The sequence below is a fragment of the Amphiprion ocellaris genome, chromosome 3, assembly GCF_022539595.1.
Source record: "Amphiprion ocellaris isolate individual 3 ecotype Okinawa chromosome 3, ASM2253959v1, whole genome shotgun sequence".
NCBI lineage: Eukaryota > Metazoa > Chordata > Actinopteri > Pomacentridae > Amphiprion > Amphiprion ocellaris.
This window is the reverse complement of record NC_072768.1, coordinates 4,872,240-4,892,443: the sequence shown is the minus strand read 5'-3', so window position 1 is coordinate 4,892,443 and position 20,204 is coordinate 4,872,240. Positions and strand designations below refer to the sequence as shown.

At 41.1% G+C, this 20,204-nt stretch overlaps 2 protein-coding genes across 4 annotated transcripts in view; one reads left to right on the top strand and one right to left on the bottom strand.

The window, feature by feature from the left end:
• LOC111562986 (uncharacterized) overlaps nucleotides 1-12,964 on the top strand; it is a 37,573-nt gene extending 24,609 nt beyond the window's left edge. Inside the window, exons 26-37 of one of the 2 annotated variants that reach the window (XM_055009014.1) lie at nucleotides 2,376-2,568; nucleotides 2,654-2,795; nucleotides 3,109-3,242; nucleotides 4,915-5,068; nucleotides 5,147-5,251; nucleotides 5,353-5,451; nucleotides 5,589-5,732; nucleotides 5,860-5,937; nucleotides 6,026-6,173; nucleotides 6,280-6,429; nucleotides 9,246-9,318; nucleotides 9,399-10,207. In XM_055009014.1, coding sequence (XP_054864989.1) covers nucleotides 2,376-2,568; nucleotides 2,654-2,795; nucleotides 3,109-3,242; nucleotides 4,915-5,068; nucleotides 5,147-5,251; nucleotides 5,353-5,451; nucleotides 5,589-5,732; nucleotides 5,860-5,937; nucleotides 6,026-6,173; nucleotides 6,280-6,429; nucleotides 9,246-9,318; nucleotides 9,399-9,585 — 1,607 coding nt within the window. In that variant the 3' untranslated portion in view covers nucleotides 9,586-10,207. Of the gene's footprint in view, nucleotides 1-2,375; nucleotides 2,569-2,653; nucleotides 2,796-3,108; nucleotides 3,243-4,914; nucleotides 5,069-5,146; nucleotides 5,252-5,352; nucleotides 5,452-5,588; nucleotides 5,733-5,859; nucleotides 5,938-6,025; nucleotides 6,174-6,279; nucleotides 6,430-9,245; nucleotides 9,319-9,398; nucleotides 10,208-11,727 lie in introns of those variants that run through there. The other variant, XM_055009015.1, reaches the window with a different exon arrangement.
• fbxo31 (F-box protein 31) lies at nucleotides 12,635-20,131 on the bottom strand. 2 transcript variants are annotated; one of them, XM_023261874.3, is made up of 10 exons: nucleotides 19,631-20,131; nucleotides 18,977-19,048; nucleotides 18,403-18,489; nucleotides 17,935-18,011; nucleotides 17,195-17,362; nucleotides 16,962-17,036; nucleotides 16,706-16,815; nucleotides 16,395-16,548; nucleotides 15,703-16,082; nucleotides 12,635-14,514 (listed from the first exon to the last, which is right to left on the bottom strand). In XM_023261874.3, the coding sequence occupies exons 1-10, from the start codon at nucleotides 20,037-20,039 to the stop codon at nucleotides 14,292-14,294; spliced, it is 1,755 nt and encodes a 584-aa protein (XP_023117642.2). In that variant the 5' UTR covers nucleotides 20,040-20,131; the 3' UTR covers nucleotides 12,635-14,291. The 2 variants fall into 2 exon arrangements, with proteins under 2 accessions (XP_023117642.2, XP_023117650.2); XM_023261882.3 differs by lacking the exon at nucleotides 18,403-18,489 and having other exon boundaries at nucleotides 19,631-20,130.
• Between the last annotated feature and the right edge of the window lie 73 nt (nucleotides 20,132-20,204).

Genomic DNA, 20,204 nt, shown 5'->3' with positions numbered 1-20,204 from the left:
CAAAATATAACATCTAAAAGAAATAAAAGTAAGAAAATGTCACCATGCCGCTAGGGATGAAAAGCCATTTTAAATCGGAAGGTTTTGAGTTGTTATTTAAAAAGACCCAGGTCAGTGATGGTGCATGTCGGGGGGCAGCTTGTTCCAGAGTCTGGGTGCAGCTACAGAGAAGGCCCGGTCACCCCAGCGTTTATACCTGGGTACTTCAAACAGCTGCTGATTGGAAGACCATTAAGAACTTTAAAAACAAACAACAAAAGTTTAAAAAGAATTCTGGACTGGACTTGAAGCCAGTGGAGAGCATAAAGGACAGGGATGATGTGCTCACAACTGGGGGTGTTTGTTAAAAGACGTGCTGCAGCATTTTGCACGAGTTGCAGACGGTGGATAGATGACTGGGAGATGCCAAAGTGGCCAAAATAACCATGAAACACTCACCATTGTGAAACATTAACCAAGTAAAATAACAGAATTAGCTTATTATTGATGCACAGGGGCTCTTTGTACTCGGTGCTCAAGGACACAGTAGCGGGTTATATAACCTGCTGGGTGAGTTTGGCACTATGACAGGCTCTGCAGTGCAGAATTAGAAATGGTGATTTCAAGTTTGGTGAAGTGTTTAAACTTGTGATTTTCATCTCCAATGAGCCATTTAGAAAAAGGGGCGTTGCCACTGGTTGTCAAGCGTTAAAGATATCAGTGAGCACACATCTTTCACCCAGCCTGAGAAACAACAGAACCATGTGGTAGTTAGGTGGTAGAATACATGGTTAATCATGATCAGTTGTTGCTGGGGTGTGGCTTAACTTGATCAAGGTTACTAGAGGAATGTTTTATAAGGGGCAACGTTTTCTTTGTGAGCATCCACTTTGCAGAGTCCACACCAAGACAACAATGAAGTTTAATGCAAAGCTAACTTTCTGCTTTGTGATCTCTGTTTTATTTGTCTGTGTTGCTGCAAAGCGGCAGGGTAAGTGAAGTATTTCTTTGCACAGGTCAGTTCATGTCATTTCAGATAGTGGTGTTGCTGCACCATCTCAGATTTAGTCCACAGTTCACTTATTTCTATTTTGGTAAACAAAAATAAGTTCTCAGAAATATTTTGGCAGAAATTTGAGATTTTCATGTCTTCTCAGACCTGGGAATTTTTGTATTTTCACTCAAAAAAAAAGGACAAATAAAAGAAAAGATCTTACCTAGAAAGCTATTTTAAGTTTTCAGTATCCAGTATCAGTTTAAAGTAGATCCAAATGATTGAATGACTCCAGCAAAGGCAAGCAAATGTTTCATTTTATTGCTAGTTTTGAGAGGCTAAAATAGTGATGTGGCCTCATTTGTACAATGACAAAAACTGATGTGTCAAAGGGTCTATATTTTGCCATTCAATGTGCAAATTTACAAATTATTTAGCATATTGAAATTCATTACATGTAAGGCTTATTTTGCCTTACCTGCTGTTCACATACAGGTGCTGGAAGTGGGTTGAAACACTGATGATAACACACATTACAATAAATCTAGTTTTTATTGGAACACATCACAGCAAATGCTCTAACAACAAGACAAGTGAAATAAGATATTGATGCTGTACCACAGAGTTATTATCAGCTGGATGTCACTTGTATGAAGCATTTGGCTCATTTGGCTGCATTTTAGGTATATGTGCAAAATAATCCTTATTTACTGTTGGTGAAATTCAACATGAAGACAACGTGAAAGTAATTTCTAATTGTACATATAATGACAATATAGACCTTTATGGACACCAATTTTTCTGGTATCTACGCATGAGTCTGCATCACTATTTTGACATGTCAAAATGACCAAAAATTTAACCTTGGCTTATTATACTTGGCCCACATGCAATTCTACTGATGTTCAAGGCCTCACAAGCTGGTGACATGTTGACCAAAGGTTGAGTTTATTGTAGGAAATGTGAACACAGCTATATATTTCTACATATGGGATCTTTCTGGGAGACAAATACTACAGTTGTTTTGAAAATTGCACCTTTTTTCCATTTTCAAGGGCCAATAGTTAGAGAACTGGCCTCTGCTGGAGCTATTCAATCATTTTGCTATGCCCGACACAATTTTGTCTATGTCTTCACTAATTTTTATGGTTGAGGGAGTTATGATTCTGGAAATATTGTACCCTTAAAATTTGCTCTCAGGTAAGATGTATTTTTGAGGGTAAAAATAAAATTTAAATTAAAAAAGACTGCTATGAAAAAGCTGCACACACTTGTATCTGTACAAACATAAGACATAACAACCAGATGTTGCACATTTGGGGAAATTTGATTTTCTTCTGGGAAGTTACTAAATTGTGAAATGTTCTGTCATGATTCTGACTGAGTTGTAATATCCTGACAGCACCTGAAGTCCACACAAAGCTCGGGAGCCTGAGAGGTGAGTATGTGAGTGTAAAGGGCAAAGAGACCGGAGTCCATGCCTACCTGGGTGTCCCATTTGCCAAGCCACCCATAGGTCCTTCCCTGAGACTGGCTCCACCTCAGCCTGTAGAGGGATGGAAAGGAGTGAGAGACGCCACCAAGCAGCCACCCATGTAAGACACATGTGCTGCAGTGTTTGAATGCCACACTTGGAGGAATTATGCACAATATTTATTGATGAAAATGTCTGTTTTTCAGGTGCATTCAACATAAACAGAATACTCTGGATCTGTTTTCTTATACCAGTGCCATATTGGAAGATTTGCCCGACATTTCAGAAGACTGTCTTTACCTCAACATTTACACTCCTGCAAACAGAGCTAAAGATGCCAAGCTTCCAGTAAGAACTCTTTGCTGCAGATTTTAAGAGATGCTGTTCAGTGACTGAGATTCAGCTTTGGGAAAGTTTAGACAGTGTTCATGGAAGAGTCAATTTTTAATGCTTTTGAAAAAATCATTCTGGTACACAGATTGTGATGAGCTTACCTCTAATCTCAAACTAATCTTCTATATTTGTCACTGTCAGTTTTATAATTCAAGTCTTTGTTTAGTTTAAAGTCACCTATTTAAGACTCCTGCATGGTGAAATCAGAAAGAATTAAGTAAAAATGTTGTGTTTGTTGTAAGATCAGTGCCTTTAATTTCTTTGGCAGGTCATGTTCTGGATCCATGGTGGGAGCATCACTATGGGTTCAGCTTCAATGTATGATGGATCTGCTCTGGCTGCTTACCAGGATGTGGTTGTGGTTCTGATCCAGTATCGTTTGGGACTTCTTGGCTTTCTCAGGTAAATAGTCTCAAATTACCAAGCAAAGTTGGCACATACTGTGGTTATGCTCTACTGCACTGAATGTGATCTGCGTTTCAAGGGAACACAAATTCAAAGTTGACTCACTTTTAACAGCTGGTGTAAATATGATCTGGTTAATTATAACTTTATATTTCTCAAGCAAGCATAAATTATGGCAACTGGACTAACCTCGTGTGAGTCGAAAACGTTTCACCTCTCATCCAAGAGGCTTCTTCAGTTCTGAAAGCCTGGTGGGGAGTACCAGATATTTATCCACCAGGAGGGTGGTGGCAAAAACAAGTGGACAAAGACCCGAAACCAACAGACTCGTTAGGAGTCGTTAGCCTTTGATGGGCGGTCGTTACCCCTCCCTCTAGGAGGGTGGTTGGGGGTCACCTGACTGCAGGTGGGACAGATGGCTGCACCTCCTTGGGAGGGCTCTAAGAACGGCGTTGTAAGTGGGAGACAAGTGGTGTCTGAGGCCCCCTCCTCTGTTCAAAGATGGCCGTTCTAGTTTGACATGAATGGCTTCTTTTACCCCTCTCTCAAACCATCTGTCCTCTCTGGCTAGAATGCGCACCTTGTGGTCATCAAAGGAGTGCCCCTTCTCCTTGAGGTGGAGGTGGACTGCTGAGTCCTGGCCTGTGGTCGTGGCCCTCCTGTGTTGTGCCATGCGCTTGTGTAATGGCTGCTTAGTCTCTCCAATGTACAGGTCAGAGCATTCCTCATTGCACTGCACTGCGTACACCACATTGCTCTGTTTCTCCCTTGGAATTTTGTCCTTGGGATGGACCAGCTTTTGCCTCAGAGTGTTGCTGGGCTTGAAGTGTACTGGGATCTGGTGGGTGTTAAAGATCCTCCTGAGTTTCTCTGAAATTCCTGCCACATAGGGGATGACAATGTTGTTTCTCTTTTTGTGGTCCTCGTCTTTCTTATCCTCCCTGCGCTTTTTTGCTGTTTTGATAAAAGCCCAGTTTGGATAGCCACAAGTTTGAAGAGCAGAGTGAATATGTTTGTGTTCCCTTCTTTTTCCATCCGCTTCTGATGGGATGTTCTGTGCTCTGTGCTTTAAGGTACGGATCACCCCCAACTTGTGTTCTAGTGGGTGGTGTGAATCAAACAGGAGGTACTGGTCTGTGTGAGTGGGTTTTCTGTAGACCCCAATGTTGAGTTCCCCATTGGTTTCAATGCGTACCACGCAATCTAGAAACGCCAGACAGTTGTCTTGGACATCCTCTCTTGTGAACTTGATGTTTTTATCCACCGAGTTGAGGTGTTCTGTGAAAGGTTCGACCTCACCCTTCCTGATGGTGACCCATGTGTCATCCACATATCTGAACCAGTGCCTCGGGGAGTGGCCACTGTATGTTTTCAGTGCCACAATCTCCATTTCTTCCATGTACAGGTTAGCTACAATGGGGGATACAGGGGATCCCATGGCACAGCCGTGTTTTTGCCTGTAGAAACTGTTGTTGTACTGGAAATAAGTGGTGCTGAGGCAAAGGTTAAGGAGGTCACACACTTGTTCGGGGGAGAGGTTGGTCCTCTCAGACAGAGAGTTGTCAAGTAGCAGTTTTCTCTTTACTGTCTGTATTGCATCTCCAGTGGGAATGCAAGTAAAAAGCGAAGTCACGTCATATGAAAATAATTAACTTTATATTCTTTCCAGCACTGGAGATGAGCATGTATCAGGGAACTTTGGGATGCTGGATCAGATAGAAGCTCTGAGGTGGGTCCAGGAGCACATTCACAACTTTGGAGGAGACCCAGATTCAGTTACAATATTTGGGGAATCTGCTGGAGCAGTGATTGTATCTGTCCTGGTAAGAATCAATTTGCAGTTAACACATTTATACTGAGCAGTTATGTATTTTCAGAGTTAATTCTGCATATTCTAACAGCTCCTCTCACCATTGTCTGATGGCCTGTTCCACTGTGCCATTGCTGAGAGTGGTACAGCTGCAATGGACTTTCTTGTGAGAGACGATCATCTGCCAGCGATGGAGGTTAGTAAGTAATGTGGTAATTATTTCTGTGTTCCTTGTCGAGAATATAATAACTTTTTTTTTTATGAATTGGTGACCACGATCCCTCATTCTGTCCTCAGATGGTTGCAAATGCATCTGGTTGTAGCACTGAAAGCACAGAGAAGTTTGGGGACTGTGTGAGAAACCTTGATGTTACTACTATAGCGGCTATTGCAGAGGTGAGATACTGTGTGCAAAACTAATATAGACTGCTGAGACCAGATTAGTTGAATGTGAGCCTGAAGTCTTGGGCAGCATTTCTTTCAAGTGACTGTTTTAATCCTGTCTCAACTTTCACATATTTTATTCTCTCAAGAGCAAAAACATGGTATTCTGGGTAAATGTTGATGGACACTTTCTGACGGATCCGGTGCACGAGCTGTTCCATAAACATCAAATCTTCCCTGTCCCATACATGACTGGCGTTAATAAGCACGAAGGGGGATTTGCTATCCCTAATGTAAGTGTTGAAGTGTTTCAGAATTTTGAGTGAATGAAGAGCTTACTGATCTCCAGATGATTCAAATTTGGTGTCGCTTCCTTGTGCGCTTCTCTGAAATTTTGGATACTGTTTGGTCTTCCTTTAGTACATTAATCTCCCTGACTGGACGGAAGGAATAGATCGGGAAGAATTCATGAACGTGCTGTCCTTTTGCAACCCTGATGTAAGACAGACGCTGCTTGTTATTACAATATGACTCTTCCTCAAGATGCTCAAGCTTCTTTGACAGATGCATTGTTAATTTTTTCAAGCCTAAACGTGCTTTCAAGAGAGATTTGATCACGAATGAATACATTGGAACTGGTGAAGACCGTGTGAAAAACAGAGACGGAATGACTGAGATGCTTGGAGATATTTTATTTACCATTCCAGTCAATAAAGCTGCAATTGCTCACAGAGGTAATTTTTATTCAAAATGATGCATATTTGTCTGCATAGTGATATTTAATATCTACACACGCTTTGATAATCAAATCAAATATTCCACCTATTTGTCTCCTGTTAGATGCAGGTGCTGCTGTATACCTGTATGAGTTTCAGCACCCTCCCAAAATCCTGCAGAATAAAAGGCCTAGTTTTGTTGGATGTGACCATACAGATGAAATCTTTCTAGTGCTTGGATTCTGCTTCACAACTACCCATTCCAAATTTGTTGGTAAGTGCAACAGACAAGATACTTTGACTGTCTTTGGGTTTCCTTCTTTTTTTCTTCTTTTTAAAACTTTTTGTATTTAAAATTTTATATGTTGAGCAGAAATAGTTATTTATTACTTACTTATTTATCACTTATTCATTGCCAGCATCCAACAGGTAACAGTCCCATATCTGCCAAAGTTCTTTCCTTTTGTCTCTTTGTAGACAACGGGTATCAGAATCAGCTGTAGTGGCCAAGTACGTACACAACATACAAGGAATTTGGATTCGGATGTTAGTGTCATCCTAGGAGTAAGGAAAAAGAATGATAAAATAACTGTAGAAAGAAAGAAAAGAAAAGAGAAAAAATAATAATGATAATAAAAAAGATAAAAAGTATATTCAGATATTTACACATATGAAAAGAATATATAAACACAGTAGTCCAAAAATGATAATTGCTACAGTGATAATACAGTGCAAAAAGCAGAGAATGCTGTACTGAAAAAATAATGTACATATACATTGGTATATTGTACAGGTGTGGAGGAACGGCTTAGCCGTTTATTAGGATGATGGCAGTGGGGAAGAAGCTGGTCCTGTGTCTGGTGGTTTTAGTGCGCAGGGGTCTGTAGCGCCTGCCGGAGGGGAGAGGGGAGAACAGTTTATGTCCAGGTCGAGTGGGGCCTTTGATAATGTTCCCTGCCCTCTTCCTGGTTCTAGTGGAGAGCAGTTCCTGGGTGGACAGCAAAAGGGCTTCAATGATTTTTTTCTGCAGTCCGTACTGGGTGCTGCAGTCTGTTTCTGCCCTACTGTGTGGCTGATCCAGAGGTGCACAGGACAGACTGGATGATTGCAGTGTAGAATTAGATCAACAGCTCCTGTGGCAGTAGTGTCTCTGTCGCAGGAAATACATCTGCTGAGCCTTTTTTAGGATGGAGTGGATGTTTGTCTCCCACTTCAGGTCCTGATAGATTGTAGTCCCCAGGAGCTTGAAGGACTCCACAGCTGACACAAGGCCGTTGCTAATGGTGAGAGGGACCAGTGACAAGGACTGTCTCCTGAAGTCCGCTATCATCTTCACAGTCTTGAACGTGTTCAGCTTCAGGTTGTTCTGGCTGCGTCACATCACCAGCCGTTCAACCTCCTGCCGATATGCAGACTCATCACCGTCCTGGATCAGGCCGAGGACTGTTGTCTCATCTGCAAAGTTCAGGAGTTTAACAGCTGGGTGCTTGGCGGCGCAGTCATTGGTGTAGAGGGAGAAGTGTAGTGGAGATAGGACACATCCTCACCTGCTGCTTCCTGTCTGTCAGGAAGCTGGTGATCCATTGACAGATGGATGGAGACACATTGAGATGGGAGAGTTTGGCGGAGAGGATTTCAGGGATGATGGTGTTGAATGCTGAGGAAAAAACCATAAACAGGATTCTTGAATAACTGCCAGGGCCGTCTAGATGTTGCAGGCTGTTGTGCAGCCCCGGATTGACTGCATCATCTGTCAACCTATTTGCCCCATAGGCAAACTGCAGGGGGTTCAGCAGGAGTCCTACTATAGACTTCAGGTGGCTCAAGACCAGTCTCTCGAAGGACTTCATGACCTTAGATGTCAGCGCTACTAGTCTGTAGTCGTTCAGTCCTGTGATGGAGGGTTTCTTGGGAACCGGGTATAGGTCATGATTTCCATGGAGTGTATGTGATGGACAACTCTTATGAAAAGGTCCATAATTGGGGGGTCTCTCTGTAACCAGCTTTTGGTTATGGCTTTTCTGGATGATGCACACAAGAATTTTTGTAGGTAAACATTGCTTTTACATAAGTAATTGTTCAGTGAAGTCACCACTCTAAGTCATAATAGTAGTAGTATGCAATCTGGGGCTGAGCACTGGAAAAGATCATAAATTTGTTTTTCTTGGCATTCAACCAACATTAAATCTTGCAATGAAGCCTGTAGCTGTTGAAAGTCAGTCTGGAGCTCATGAGTGTGGACCAGAGAAGAGGCAGCTGAATACCTTATTGCATTGTCTCCATAAAGACACACTGTAGCTGTAGGGATTTGGGGACAGAATTAATCTGGAGGCTTAAATTAAAATATGATCAATAGGCTCAGCAATAAAATTGGCAGTAAGCTTTTAGAGATAGGGATCCAAATTGTCAGGTCCTGAAGACTTTTTTTTGGATCAATAGCCTTCAATGCTTTACAGATCTCCACACTAGAAATAGATCCTAAAACAAAGGGATCCTTATGTGGGTCAGTAAAGGACAGAGGTGTACAAGAATTACAATGAAAGCCCTGAGACTCTGCTCCATGTATGTTAATAATAGGCCCAGTTGATATAAAAGGCATATTATAATTCCCAATAATATCATCTTTGCCCTTAAATTCATGTAAGTTCCCTACAATCCAGTCAGGGAGGCCTGAGGTGGAACCGAAACGGATTTAGTACTGCACAATGCTCACTTGTGCTTTGGACTTTTAGCTTTTGCTGTTGCGGAGGGTGGATGTCTCAATAATGATTAAAGACTCACAAAGAATTCACAATTATGAATATTGGCTGGTATAGTCAAGAAAGGCCAAGGAGGCACATATTAATGAATAAATGAACCAGCATGTGTTGCTTGAATAAGAAACTACAGAACACCAGCTGTACAGGCCTAGCTTGGACATATAGCACAGCAGAGTATTCAGAAAAGTCGCTTTAGTTACTCCCCCAACTGTGTACGGACAGTGATTATCAATTTATTAGAATGGTGGCGACCTTGGAATGTTCCAATATATGTATCTATTGGAGTATAAAATGGAGCACAAAATGTTTTACCTGATAATTATCATTTTAGATGCATGCTCTGAAGAAGAGGAACAGTTGAGCAGAACCATGATGAGCTACTGGGGCAACTTTGCTCGCACAGGGTAGGAATTAGTGCTCATTATAAGTTATAGTATACATGAAGATAGCAGACTCATTTGTAACTGTGTAAATGTATGTTTAGGTCTCCTAATGGGGATGGTCTTGTCCATTGGCCAAAGTATGGAGCAGAAGAGGAGTATCTGGCAATTGGTTTGAAGGAGCAGGTAGTTGGTCGAGGCCTGAAGAAGGATCGGTTTGTTTTTATGACTCAGACCCTCCCAGAGAAGATCCAACAACATAATGAGAACATAGAGCACAGTGAACTGTGAAGTTCTTGCATCTTTTTTTTAACCCTTTTATTAATTAGAATTAAGCTTGTTTGATTTTTTTTGTTGATAAGTTGGCTGTGTTCATGGATTTGGCATAGCATTTGGCAAAGTTACGTATTGATATGGAACTTTTGAAATTTTTAAATTAACTCTCATAATAAATCAATATTACACTGTGTACAAAAAAATTACATTAAAGTCCTTAAAGACAAAATTGTTCCCCTTGAAACATATGAAATCTATATATATACTATAGGTAAATATATAGTAAAAAAATGGAATTGAAAAAGTTACAGCACTAAAAATGGATGAATATTATGATCAGGACTGATGTTGGTTAAAATGTTGATACAGTCTAGCTTTGACTATTGCCTGACACATGTCTGCAGTCCCGCTTGTAAGCAGGGGTTTCCTGGGTCCTCGCTCTGAAAAGAAAAGTGAGCATGGGTTAAGAGAACTGTATATACAGACAGCAGATGATAATTTGTTTTTCTTCATGAAAAATGATGACAAAGCACATATTTTTGTCTGTGACAATTGAAACAGCTCTTTTGTATTACAGTGTGATACACATACAATCAATTGTAAAAAACAAAACAAAAAAACAGATGTGACAAAGACATTCCTTTCAGTTTTATTATTACTGAGACGAGCACTTGCACTTAAAATGCTTTCTCAATTCTGATGTGAGCACTTTAGGAGGTCAAACTTGGCATATGGCACTGAAAATAAGACAAAGCAAAATATTTTCTAGGCAAATCACTCAAATACTTGAATGTACAGATTATAGATTGTACAACACAAAAGGCTGCATTTGAGATTTTATATATTACGTGTCAAAAATAAACCAATGGTGCTCTAGTAGACTTTATTTTTTACAAACCACTCATAGATACTCACTTTGGTTTAAAGCAAGTACAGTAAAGTTGATAGTGCTGACTCACAGAACATCTGATATGGAGTGCAAATTTAAACACAGGATCCAGAAAGCCATTTGAACCACTTATTTGTTACAAATGATGATGATTAGGTAGGTGGATGAATGAATGGATAGATGAGTTAGGGTTAGGTTACAAAACAAAGGCAAGTCTAATCAAAATGTCAGCACTAGCAAGTTGCTTGATGAAAAACAAACACTTTTTTCTGTGACCTTATTTCTGCGTCCATTCACTCTGTGAACATTTCCATTTTCTTCACGGTAATTAAATGAAAAAAAAGAGATACCCAAAATAACCATGATAACATAGTGATAGTGAAATATTAACCATGTGAAATAGCACAATGAGCTTGTCATAAACTCACAATGGTTCTTTGTTTGTTCTCTGTAGAATTGTTTGGAGAGGAAAGGGATTTTCAGGACAAAGTAGTGTGTTAAATAACCTCCTGGGTATGTTGGGTGTGTAGCTGGAGGACAGACTGTAGTTGCAGTGCAGAATTAGGAGTGGTGATTTCAAGTTTGATGAGGTGCTCAAACTTGTGATTTTGTCAACATCTCCCATGAGCCATTTAGACACAGGGGTGTTGCAATCATAGACTGTATGGTTGCGATGTGTCTGAAGTATTCAGAATATGCATTAGCATACATCTTGCACCTAACCTTAGAAACAACAGAAACATGTGGTAGTAAGGGGTCAGAATATATGCTTGTCCATGATGAATTGTTGCTTAACTTTATCAAGGTTAAGAGAGCAAAGTTTATAAGTATAGGAGATGATGTTTTCTCTGTGCAGGTTCTCGTTGCAGAGTCCACACCAAGACAACCATGAAGTTCAGTGTAAAAGTAACTTTCTGCTTTCTAATTTCCGTTTTCTCGGTGTTGCTACAGAACTGCAGGCTGAGTAAGCAATTTTCTTTGCACAATTACATAGAGGTCAGTTTGTGCCATTTCAGACTTCCTTCAGATTTTACTTTTTTAGTATTTGGGGGCCAAAACTAAGTTTTGTAAGATATTTTAGCTGAATTTTATGTTTTTCATATGTCCTCAGACCTGGACATTTTTGTATTTTCACTCTAGAAAAAACATCTTACCTGACAAGTCATTTTAAGTTTTCTTGTGTTTCCAGTGACTGTAACTGTTGATCATTCAAGATGTATCACAACAAATCTCTTGTGTTGGATGGAACCCTGTCATTTCTGTACCAGGTCATGGTCTGGATCCATGGTGCGGCCTTCATTATGGGTTCAGCTTCAGTGTATGATGGATCTACTCTGGCTGCTCACCAGGATGTGGTTGTGGTTCTGATCCAGTGTTGTTTGGGACTTCTGGGCTTTTTTCAGGTAAACAGACCCAAGTTCTTAAGTATAGTTAGTATATACTGCATTATGCTCTACTGCTTTGTGATCTGTACCAACATAGGAACACAAATTCAAAGTTGATTTACTTTTACCAGCTGGTGTAAACATGATCTGTGAGACTCGGACTTTATATTCTATCCAGCACTGGAGATGGAAAATGTATCAGTGAACTTAGGGCTGCTGGAAAATATGAAAATATGAAGCAGAGCAAGCTGTAAAATGATCACATCTCATTCCATTATTAAGTTTTTTTTTATAATTATAAATAACCACAATAAAAAGAGCTGAAAATGCCTGACACACTGTACTAAACCTGGCCTAAATCTTTTTTAAATGGAGGCACTTTTTAGGAGGTTATGCAAAGTACCATACATTTTATATATAGGACTTACACAACTAAATTTAAAAAGATGTATGGTTGTGGTCACTGAAAAATAAAACCGAGAAAGATGTGAAAACGTCTATCAATTAACAGAATTTTCAAGGCAGATAGCTTCAGGGAATATTTACCTTCTGTTTTTGTTTCCATATTTATGGATCTGGATTTTAATATTAAATGAATATTACTGTTCAGTGGTTTTGTTAGTACCATCGTCACACAAAACTGGGAACACACTGGTCACCGGTATGACTTAAGATAATCAGTGAATTTGTTTTTCTACAAAGCAGGTAATGACTTTACACACAGCTATCCTGTATTACAATAAGATACACATACAAACCACTCTGAAAATAAATAGATGTGACAAAAATGTTCCTTTCAGTTTTTTTATTACTGAGAAGAGCGCTTAAGCTGAAAAGCTCCCTGAAGTCTGATGTGAGCAGTTCAATAGGTCAAACTAAGTTTTTCCACAAAATCAGGCAAATGGCATTGAAAAAAAGTACAAAGCAACACTTTTCAAAGGCAAATCATTCAAATAGCTGGGTTTACAGATAGGAGAATGTATAAAACAAATATATTAAATTTGAGATGAAATCAATAAAATGTGTCAAAGAAAAGAGAAATCAATGACGCTTTAAGCAGAGTTTTTTTTTCTTTTTTTTGCAAATGTTAGTAAAGCTGCAGTCTGTTATAAAAGTGCTGGCCAGTGGGTTTTGAATGATTCACTATACTGCCCAGAAAAGTGCACTTGGAGTAGGAAAGCTACTGGGCACCACCATCAGGCCGTAATGAGACGTACAGACACTTACTTGGTACTTTGAGATGCACTTTGAGCTGATAGTTTGTATATCGTTCAGCTAGACTGGTCTCAAGTTCAAAATAAATGGAGGGAAAGCTTTGCAGGTATAAAGCCAGGCAAACACTGTGTCAGCCATTTAAACAACCAGCAAACGCACTACATTTCAAGGGTGAGAGAAGTTTCCATTTCAGACCATAATTACAGAAGCACATGAACTGTATAATTTTGATCAAATCCAGCTTATGTATAGATTATGTTATTCTATCGCAATACAACTTTCCAACTTCGATAATATGTTGGAGTAGGACCAAGTGCTGAAGCCTACCACTGATAAAGTTATCTCATTAGTTGAAAGGGCAAAAATATATCTGTCTGCCCAAAACTGGCTGATGTAGCTACAGTGTGTGATAAGACAGCGGGTCAACAGTTAGAAAATTGCCCAGTTGTAAAACTCAGTCAGTATTCCTATTACACAAATTAATACAATGAATGTCACTTGTTATACATGTAAGTCCTGTTTTCACTGACTTGTGGCAAAGAGAAAAACACCTGAGATGCTGTCTTATTTTGAAAAATTCTGATGTCTCCAAAGCAAAAAAAACCCAAAAACAACAACAACAAGAACAAAAAGTATAAGAAGCAAGGCATGCTGCTTTAAATGATAACAGATCATGTTCAGATAGTGGTTATGAGTGTAATGCGATTAGATTTAAAGAAAATGCAGCATGCAGTTCAATATGTTGGGCACGGAAATCAGTATAATACTATTATATAGTAGAATACATTGGACACCTTCATCTTCTTCAAGCGCTACCAAGTACAGACATGGTTTTAAAATCAGAGGCACATACAGTTTTATCCATAATAAGTGGTATAGTTGGTAATCATTCATTATTGTTACTGCAGGGAATAAATAAATAAATAAATAAACTTCTATGTGACCCGTTATCATGCTGTACTGGAGGATTAGGTTCATATGGAGGTGAGGTGATAAACGGTGACTTGGGAGGCCTTTAACAGTGCTTTTATGGGAACAGGCGCATCAGTGTGACATAACAAGCTAAAGTTAGACAGTAAAACCCGATGTTTGAAAGACATTACAGATAGAACCTGGAGAGTTAAGGTCACGAGCTATCGAGATTGTAAAGTCAGCGGAGGACAGAGGTGATTTGTGTGTGATGGTTGTTGTTATGCCTTTGTACTGTGGGAGGAGACTTAAAGCTTGGTGCATCAGGATGTCCAGGACTGCATGTTACGCAGCATGGCCTCAAACCGCTCCATGTTTGGGGCATGAGCGTGGGCTAGGTGGTCCGTCAGGCGACTGTACAGACTGAAAGACTTCAATTCCAGCCAGATGAAACCAAAACGGTCCTCATCAAACAGCACAAAGAGCCCCGGGGTGCGTTCTGGACTTGTAAAGCCATGACCAGCGATTAGACCTGTCCCATAGAAGCTGAAACAGAGATACATCACTTCATTAGTTAATCTAGATTTTGATGGATATCAGTTTCAATGGTAGACTCTGTTCAAACAAACACTGTATACAGAAACCTACAAGCAAAACAATGGTCAGGACTATAGTATTTTAGTTTCTGATAATGACAACTCAGAAGAATTACAGTGGTCCCTCATATATCGCGGGGTTACGTTCCAGACCCAACCGCAATAGGCGAAAATCCACGAAGTGCAACAGTTGCTGAACCAATCAGAGCGCAGTGCTGCATGCTATGCATTTTATTTTGATTAAATTTTTAAAATAATATATTTTAATTATTATTCTTTATATATTTTTGACATTGTTTTCAATTTTGTAGGCTAGAAAATGGTTATTTTACTGCAAAAATAATTAAAATAATGTAGCGATTGCAGAGCTGGTCGCTATGACTGAACTGTTGTGCTGCAATGCACCATGGGAGTTCAAAGTGCTGGGGGTTTAAATGTCAATATTGTAGTTTATGGTAGCATCACAGTGCTATTAGTGTTTGTGTTTTAGTCAGCCTAGTTAGTTTGATTCAGTGTTATGTTGCCAGGACTGTGAGTGTGTTTGATGACTTCCTGACATTTTCTCTAGTGTCACTCTGTGTGTGTCAAAATAAAAGCATCTGCCAATTGCAGAGTGCGTAAATGGCAGATATTCTTACCCCAGCGATGTTCTTCAACGCAGCTCGCCACAATAATAATTATCTGACAATACGAATATATTGCAAAATCCCACAATGTAGTGAAAAATCCGTGATACCAAATGCAATTTAAAAATCCATGAAATGTGAACCGTGATATGGCGAGGAACCTCTGTAATTCTTTAAGAAATGAAATCTGCATATTCTTAAGGGTGGTAATAAAACATTTCTGCAGTTGCATTTGTCTAGCAAGTTGTTTCATTAAACAGACAGGTAGAGCTGAAGGGGTTGGCTTTGTTTTGAGGTCAGCTCTCAGGGACCTTCCAACTGCTGGCTGGTCAAACGTGACAGTTTTTTGCTTTGTTTTTTTGACTAGAAAACTAATTCAGCGTTCTGAACAATGTTCAGCAGAATGTTCAGCCACAGACATATTGTAGCAAAAAGGCTACAATGAATAAATTGCTCCACTGATACACTATGGAATTTATACTACATGCATTTTCTAGCTTCTTTTAGCTTACCATTTCCTGCAGGTGCGAGGGTACACCTCATTGCGAGCCATAACCCCAAGAGGCAGGATGAAGGGTAGGGCTTCAGGAGGATTGCTGCTGCTGCTGCTGCCACTAGGGCCAGACTGGCAGTTGTCTACACAGGCAACATGGTCTGCCTCCATTTCTTCTGCCCCGCTGGCGCCGCCACAGGCCCCTTCTGCTGCCTGTCTGACTGTGGCAGGAGTGCCGTTGGCCTGTTGTTCCACCTCCCTCTGCACTTCCTCGTGCACCCCCAGCACTAGCCGAGACAGCTCCTCAATGTTGCGCTGTTGCTCCAACTCTGGCAGGACCACGGGCCGACTCAGGTCAACATCTAGTGTGAGCTGTCCTGCAGGGACATTGGGGTCTCCCTTGCAGGACAGAGTAAAATTACAGTCTGCACTGAGAGATGAACTTTGTGTGTTCATCTCACATGCAGCAGGTCAAAGATGTGAGAATGTTCCACTCAAAGGCACAATGTACAGGAAGGACAGCCTGTGAAAAATCTGATTTCAAAAGGAACTTGGCTAAACAGTTAATTTCCAAAAAAGCTTTGTCTGTGGAAAATCATGCTCATAGAATTGTAAACAGTCCGTAGTTACACCAAACTGCAGGGCTAACATGCAGGAGTTATTTAAGACAAAGACAGCCTTTGATAATGATTTTTCTTTTTATTAACTTACAGTGAGTTTAGTGGCTCTTGCAGAATTCCCGTGGAAACTGAGCATGACAATCTCCAAGCCATGACTGCCATAGGTGCCTTTGAAGAGGCCTGGCTGTAGCAGGTCTGAGGGCATCGCCGGAGGCAGGTAGATCCTTCGGTAAGTCAAGCAGTTACTGTCACAGGAAAGAATAGGAAAGCCACAGGTTTACTTGAGATGCTGCCAAGACTTATTACTGTTTAGGATGCAAGTTAATTGCTATTGAGTTTGTTAAACTGGCTGAAACTTGATTAGTGCAGCAGAGAAAGTGCATGTAAGGAAGAGAGTCATACTCATATTGACTGGTATAAATGAACTTCATTAGGATGAGCTCCTGCATGTGCTCATGGAAGATTTCTTCTAGCGTGCGGCCCCATTCTTCCTCCAACCACGTCCTGAATTCCTACACACATGCACAAATCAAAAAATGCTGCTGGTAACAGTCTTTGAATTCCAAAAATATCAGAGTACATAGGCTTTGAAAACATAATAATTCAAACAGGCAGTCAACAGGCTTCAGGCAGCAACAGTTTTCCCAGTTTGACCCACCTCCTGTCTGCCTCCTGGCATGCGGTGATGATCAGTCTGGTTACATTTTGTTGAAAATTCATCCTTCTTTCCCGTCTAAAAATAACAGAATTTGACACATATTACAGGGTAGCCTACTTCAATAAGCTACTAACCTCAATTAAAGTGGGATTAGTTATCTGTGTCAAGAAATATCTTTCAAATTCTGCGGAGCTCATTTCTTTCAAGCACAGATAAGCTCTGTAAGCCCTCACCTGTATGTCTCCTTTGTGGGGACCTTTGTGTCCATACATACACTCCACAGTGGCCTTGTTGCTCTCCCACATGTGGATACGGAACAGCGGCCGTCTTCTCATTGGATCCTCCACACGAGGGTCATGAGGTGGCAAATACATCCAGCCGATAATGAACAACCCGTCCACCTGAATGGAAAATGTATTTTGACTAAATTACCTGCTTTAACATTCTGTTGGTTTTCTGATCAAAGCATTAGAAAAAGGGTGTCAAACATGCAGCCCACGGGCCAAAACCAGCCCTCCAGAGGGTTCAATCCGGCCTGCGGGGCGACTTTGTAAAGTGTAAAAATTACAGAGAAGACATGGACTGCAGATTGTAAATTTGAAAAATTGTAAATTTAAAATAATTTCTAGACCATGACAAGTTGCTTTGATCATAAAGTAAAATACTAGATTGCTAGTTGTTCTTTTGTCATTTTGTGCCTCGTTTTTGAAATATTTTGTCTTGTTTTTGTTCTTTTTTGTCTGATGTTTGTCTCATGTTTTTGTTGTTTTGTTTCTCGTTTTTGTCTCTCTTGTGTTGTTTGGTTCATTTTTTTGTCTCATGAGTTTGACACCCCTGCATTAGAATATTGCTGTATTATAAATGAGCGTCGTTTAGTAATTTTTTCACGCGAAAGATGATCAACACATTCTAAATTGCTGTCACTGATTCTCTTGTCTTTATGCAAATGTCTTGATTGAGAAACGGTGCTTACCACGACATTAAGCAATCCGCCATAAGGGCCTATATCAGGCTGCCATAGACCCAAGATGTGCCTGTACGGGTGAAGCACTGCAACACAAGAGCACAACAGCACATCGTACTAATCAGTCTCTACAGCGCCAAACTCATGGTTTACTAACAACTACAGAGTGCAGGGTTAAAAACACCAGAGAGGATGTTAAAACCCACACACCCAAGAATGAAGTCGATGAGATGAAAGTGTAAAGTGTCCATGTTCCTGTCAACCAAGTTTCTGAACACACACAGCACACCAAATGATCTCCCCTCCCATTTCATACTTAATATGCAAGCAAACTGGGAAGAATTATTAGCATCATGTATCATTAACACAGGATGCATAACACTGCTACAACTGTTTGCTTACAGATTAACACAATTTAAGTCCCACACATACAACCCCTCATGCTGCAGCCATCCACTCTGAGGCCCATGTACATACAGTGTGTGTACACGTCTCTATAGTCCATGTGCTCGTAGTCCGGGAGGAGCTTCATAAAGCGCCCAGACTTCACCCGCGGATTGACACCTGCACAGGCACAACACAGGCATGTGTAGAGCAGCCACGGACCAAGACGGGCTCAGTCCAACGCCGCGCTCTGATCAATGCAGTAAAATGTGCCAGAGTAATCAAACATGCCTCTTGCCACCATTTTGCCTAATATGTTTAGCGGCAGCTGGTATTTTAAAAAGCACATAAGATCTAAATCTCTGCTGGTAAACAAAAGCGAAACAGATGGGGGAGAATACGTTAAAAAAAAAAGATTTTAAAAAGTTCCACCATCAACAGTCTGTTTAAGAGGCTGAGAAACTACAATAATAGAAACCCCCCCCCCCCACAAATGTCAGGAATGCTTCCCATCTGCTGCAAATCCTAATCAACATTTTGATATTTATCTGGACACCTAACCCACATGCACACAAGAAAATATGAATGATGACCCAAATGAGTAGGAATGAACAAAACACTTGATGTGATCAATCAGAATGGTTGACATGAAAGCTGTCAAACTGACGTTTTACATAGAGGTCTTGACTGGACACTCCTCCTGCCTCCATCTTCCTCAGATCCTCTTTCATGCCAAACTCTGCAGAGGGAAAAAAAAGACATGAGGGTCAATACATAATTGAGGGACTTTGGGATATGTCTTGCATATATTTTTATTAAAAGTAAAAATACTAATGGTTTTTATGTTCATTTTGATCGTGTCTGACACCAACAGTGAGCCTGGAGGGTCATTGTGTAATTAAAGAAGTGCATTACGCCTTGAACTATGTACCTGTTATGTATTTGTTTAGCATTAAAACACTGTGATGGTAATAGGGGGCGGTGATCACAACAATGCTCAAGGCCTCATCCAGGCTCGGTCCGGGCCTCCATCAACACTCCTATCAGCTGGACAGACATTGGAGGCCTCGGTCTATTTTCTACTGCATTGACTACAGCTGGCTAATTCTCTTCATGTTTCCCGCACAGATCAATAGAAACGCTTTTAGAGGGGGAAACATCTCCGTGACACCGGAGCTGCCACACACACACACACGCACGCACACGCACGCACACACACACACACAACCCGACGACAACACGGTCCTCTCCAAGCATCTGTGAGTCACCGCTTTACTTGGAAGTTATCAGCTAAACCACGTCCAGTAATCGCTATATTTACCTTCCATGCACCGCCTTCTCCAGATGGTTTCCGTGTTGAGGATTTGTCTGAATTTCTTGCAGACGAGCGCAACATTCGGTAGCACAGTTCCGGGCAGCAGGGAGAATATTTCCACCAAGAGTTCCGGCGGTAATTCCACTAACGACTCGGGGTGTGGAGGTCCGGTGCTCCTGCGGTCCAGAAAGCCTCCTCTGTTGACATATTCTCCGGCGTCACTCGGCCCTGCAGTGGCGACGCCGCGGTCCGGGCCTCCGCAGCCTCCTGCGTCGCCGAGCCGCTGGCCTACGATCCGCTCCTCTTCCTCCTCGTCCATGTCCGAATCGCTGCCCTGGTCCTGCTGGTTGTTCCGCTGTCGCCTCCGGCACCTCCGAGACTGACCCACTCCGCAGAGCCTGGCACAAACAGCCATCCGTAGTCACCAAACAGGCAACATTACATCACTACAACACATCTATCAGCTGCGGTCGGGCTCACCTCCTCCTGTCCTCGCGAGCATGAGCAGAAACGCCGCTTCTGACGTCACGTAGTGCACGTAAAGCGCGTCACTGCTGTCTTCTCCCACATGTGGAGAGTG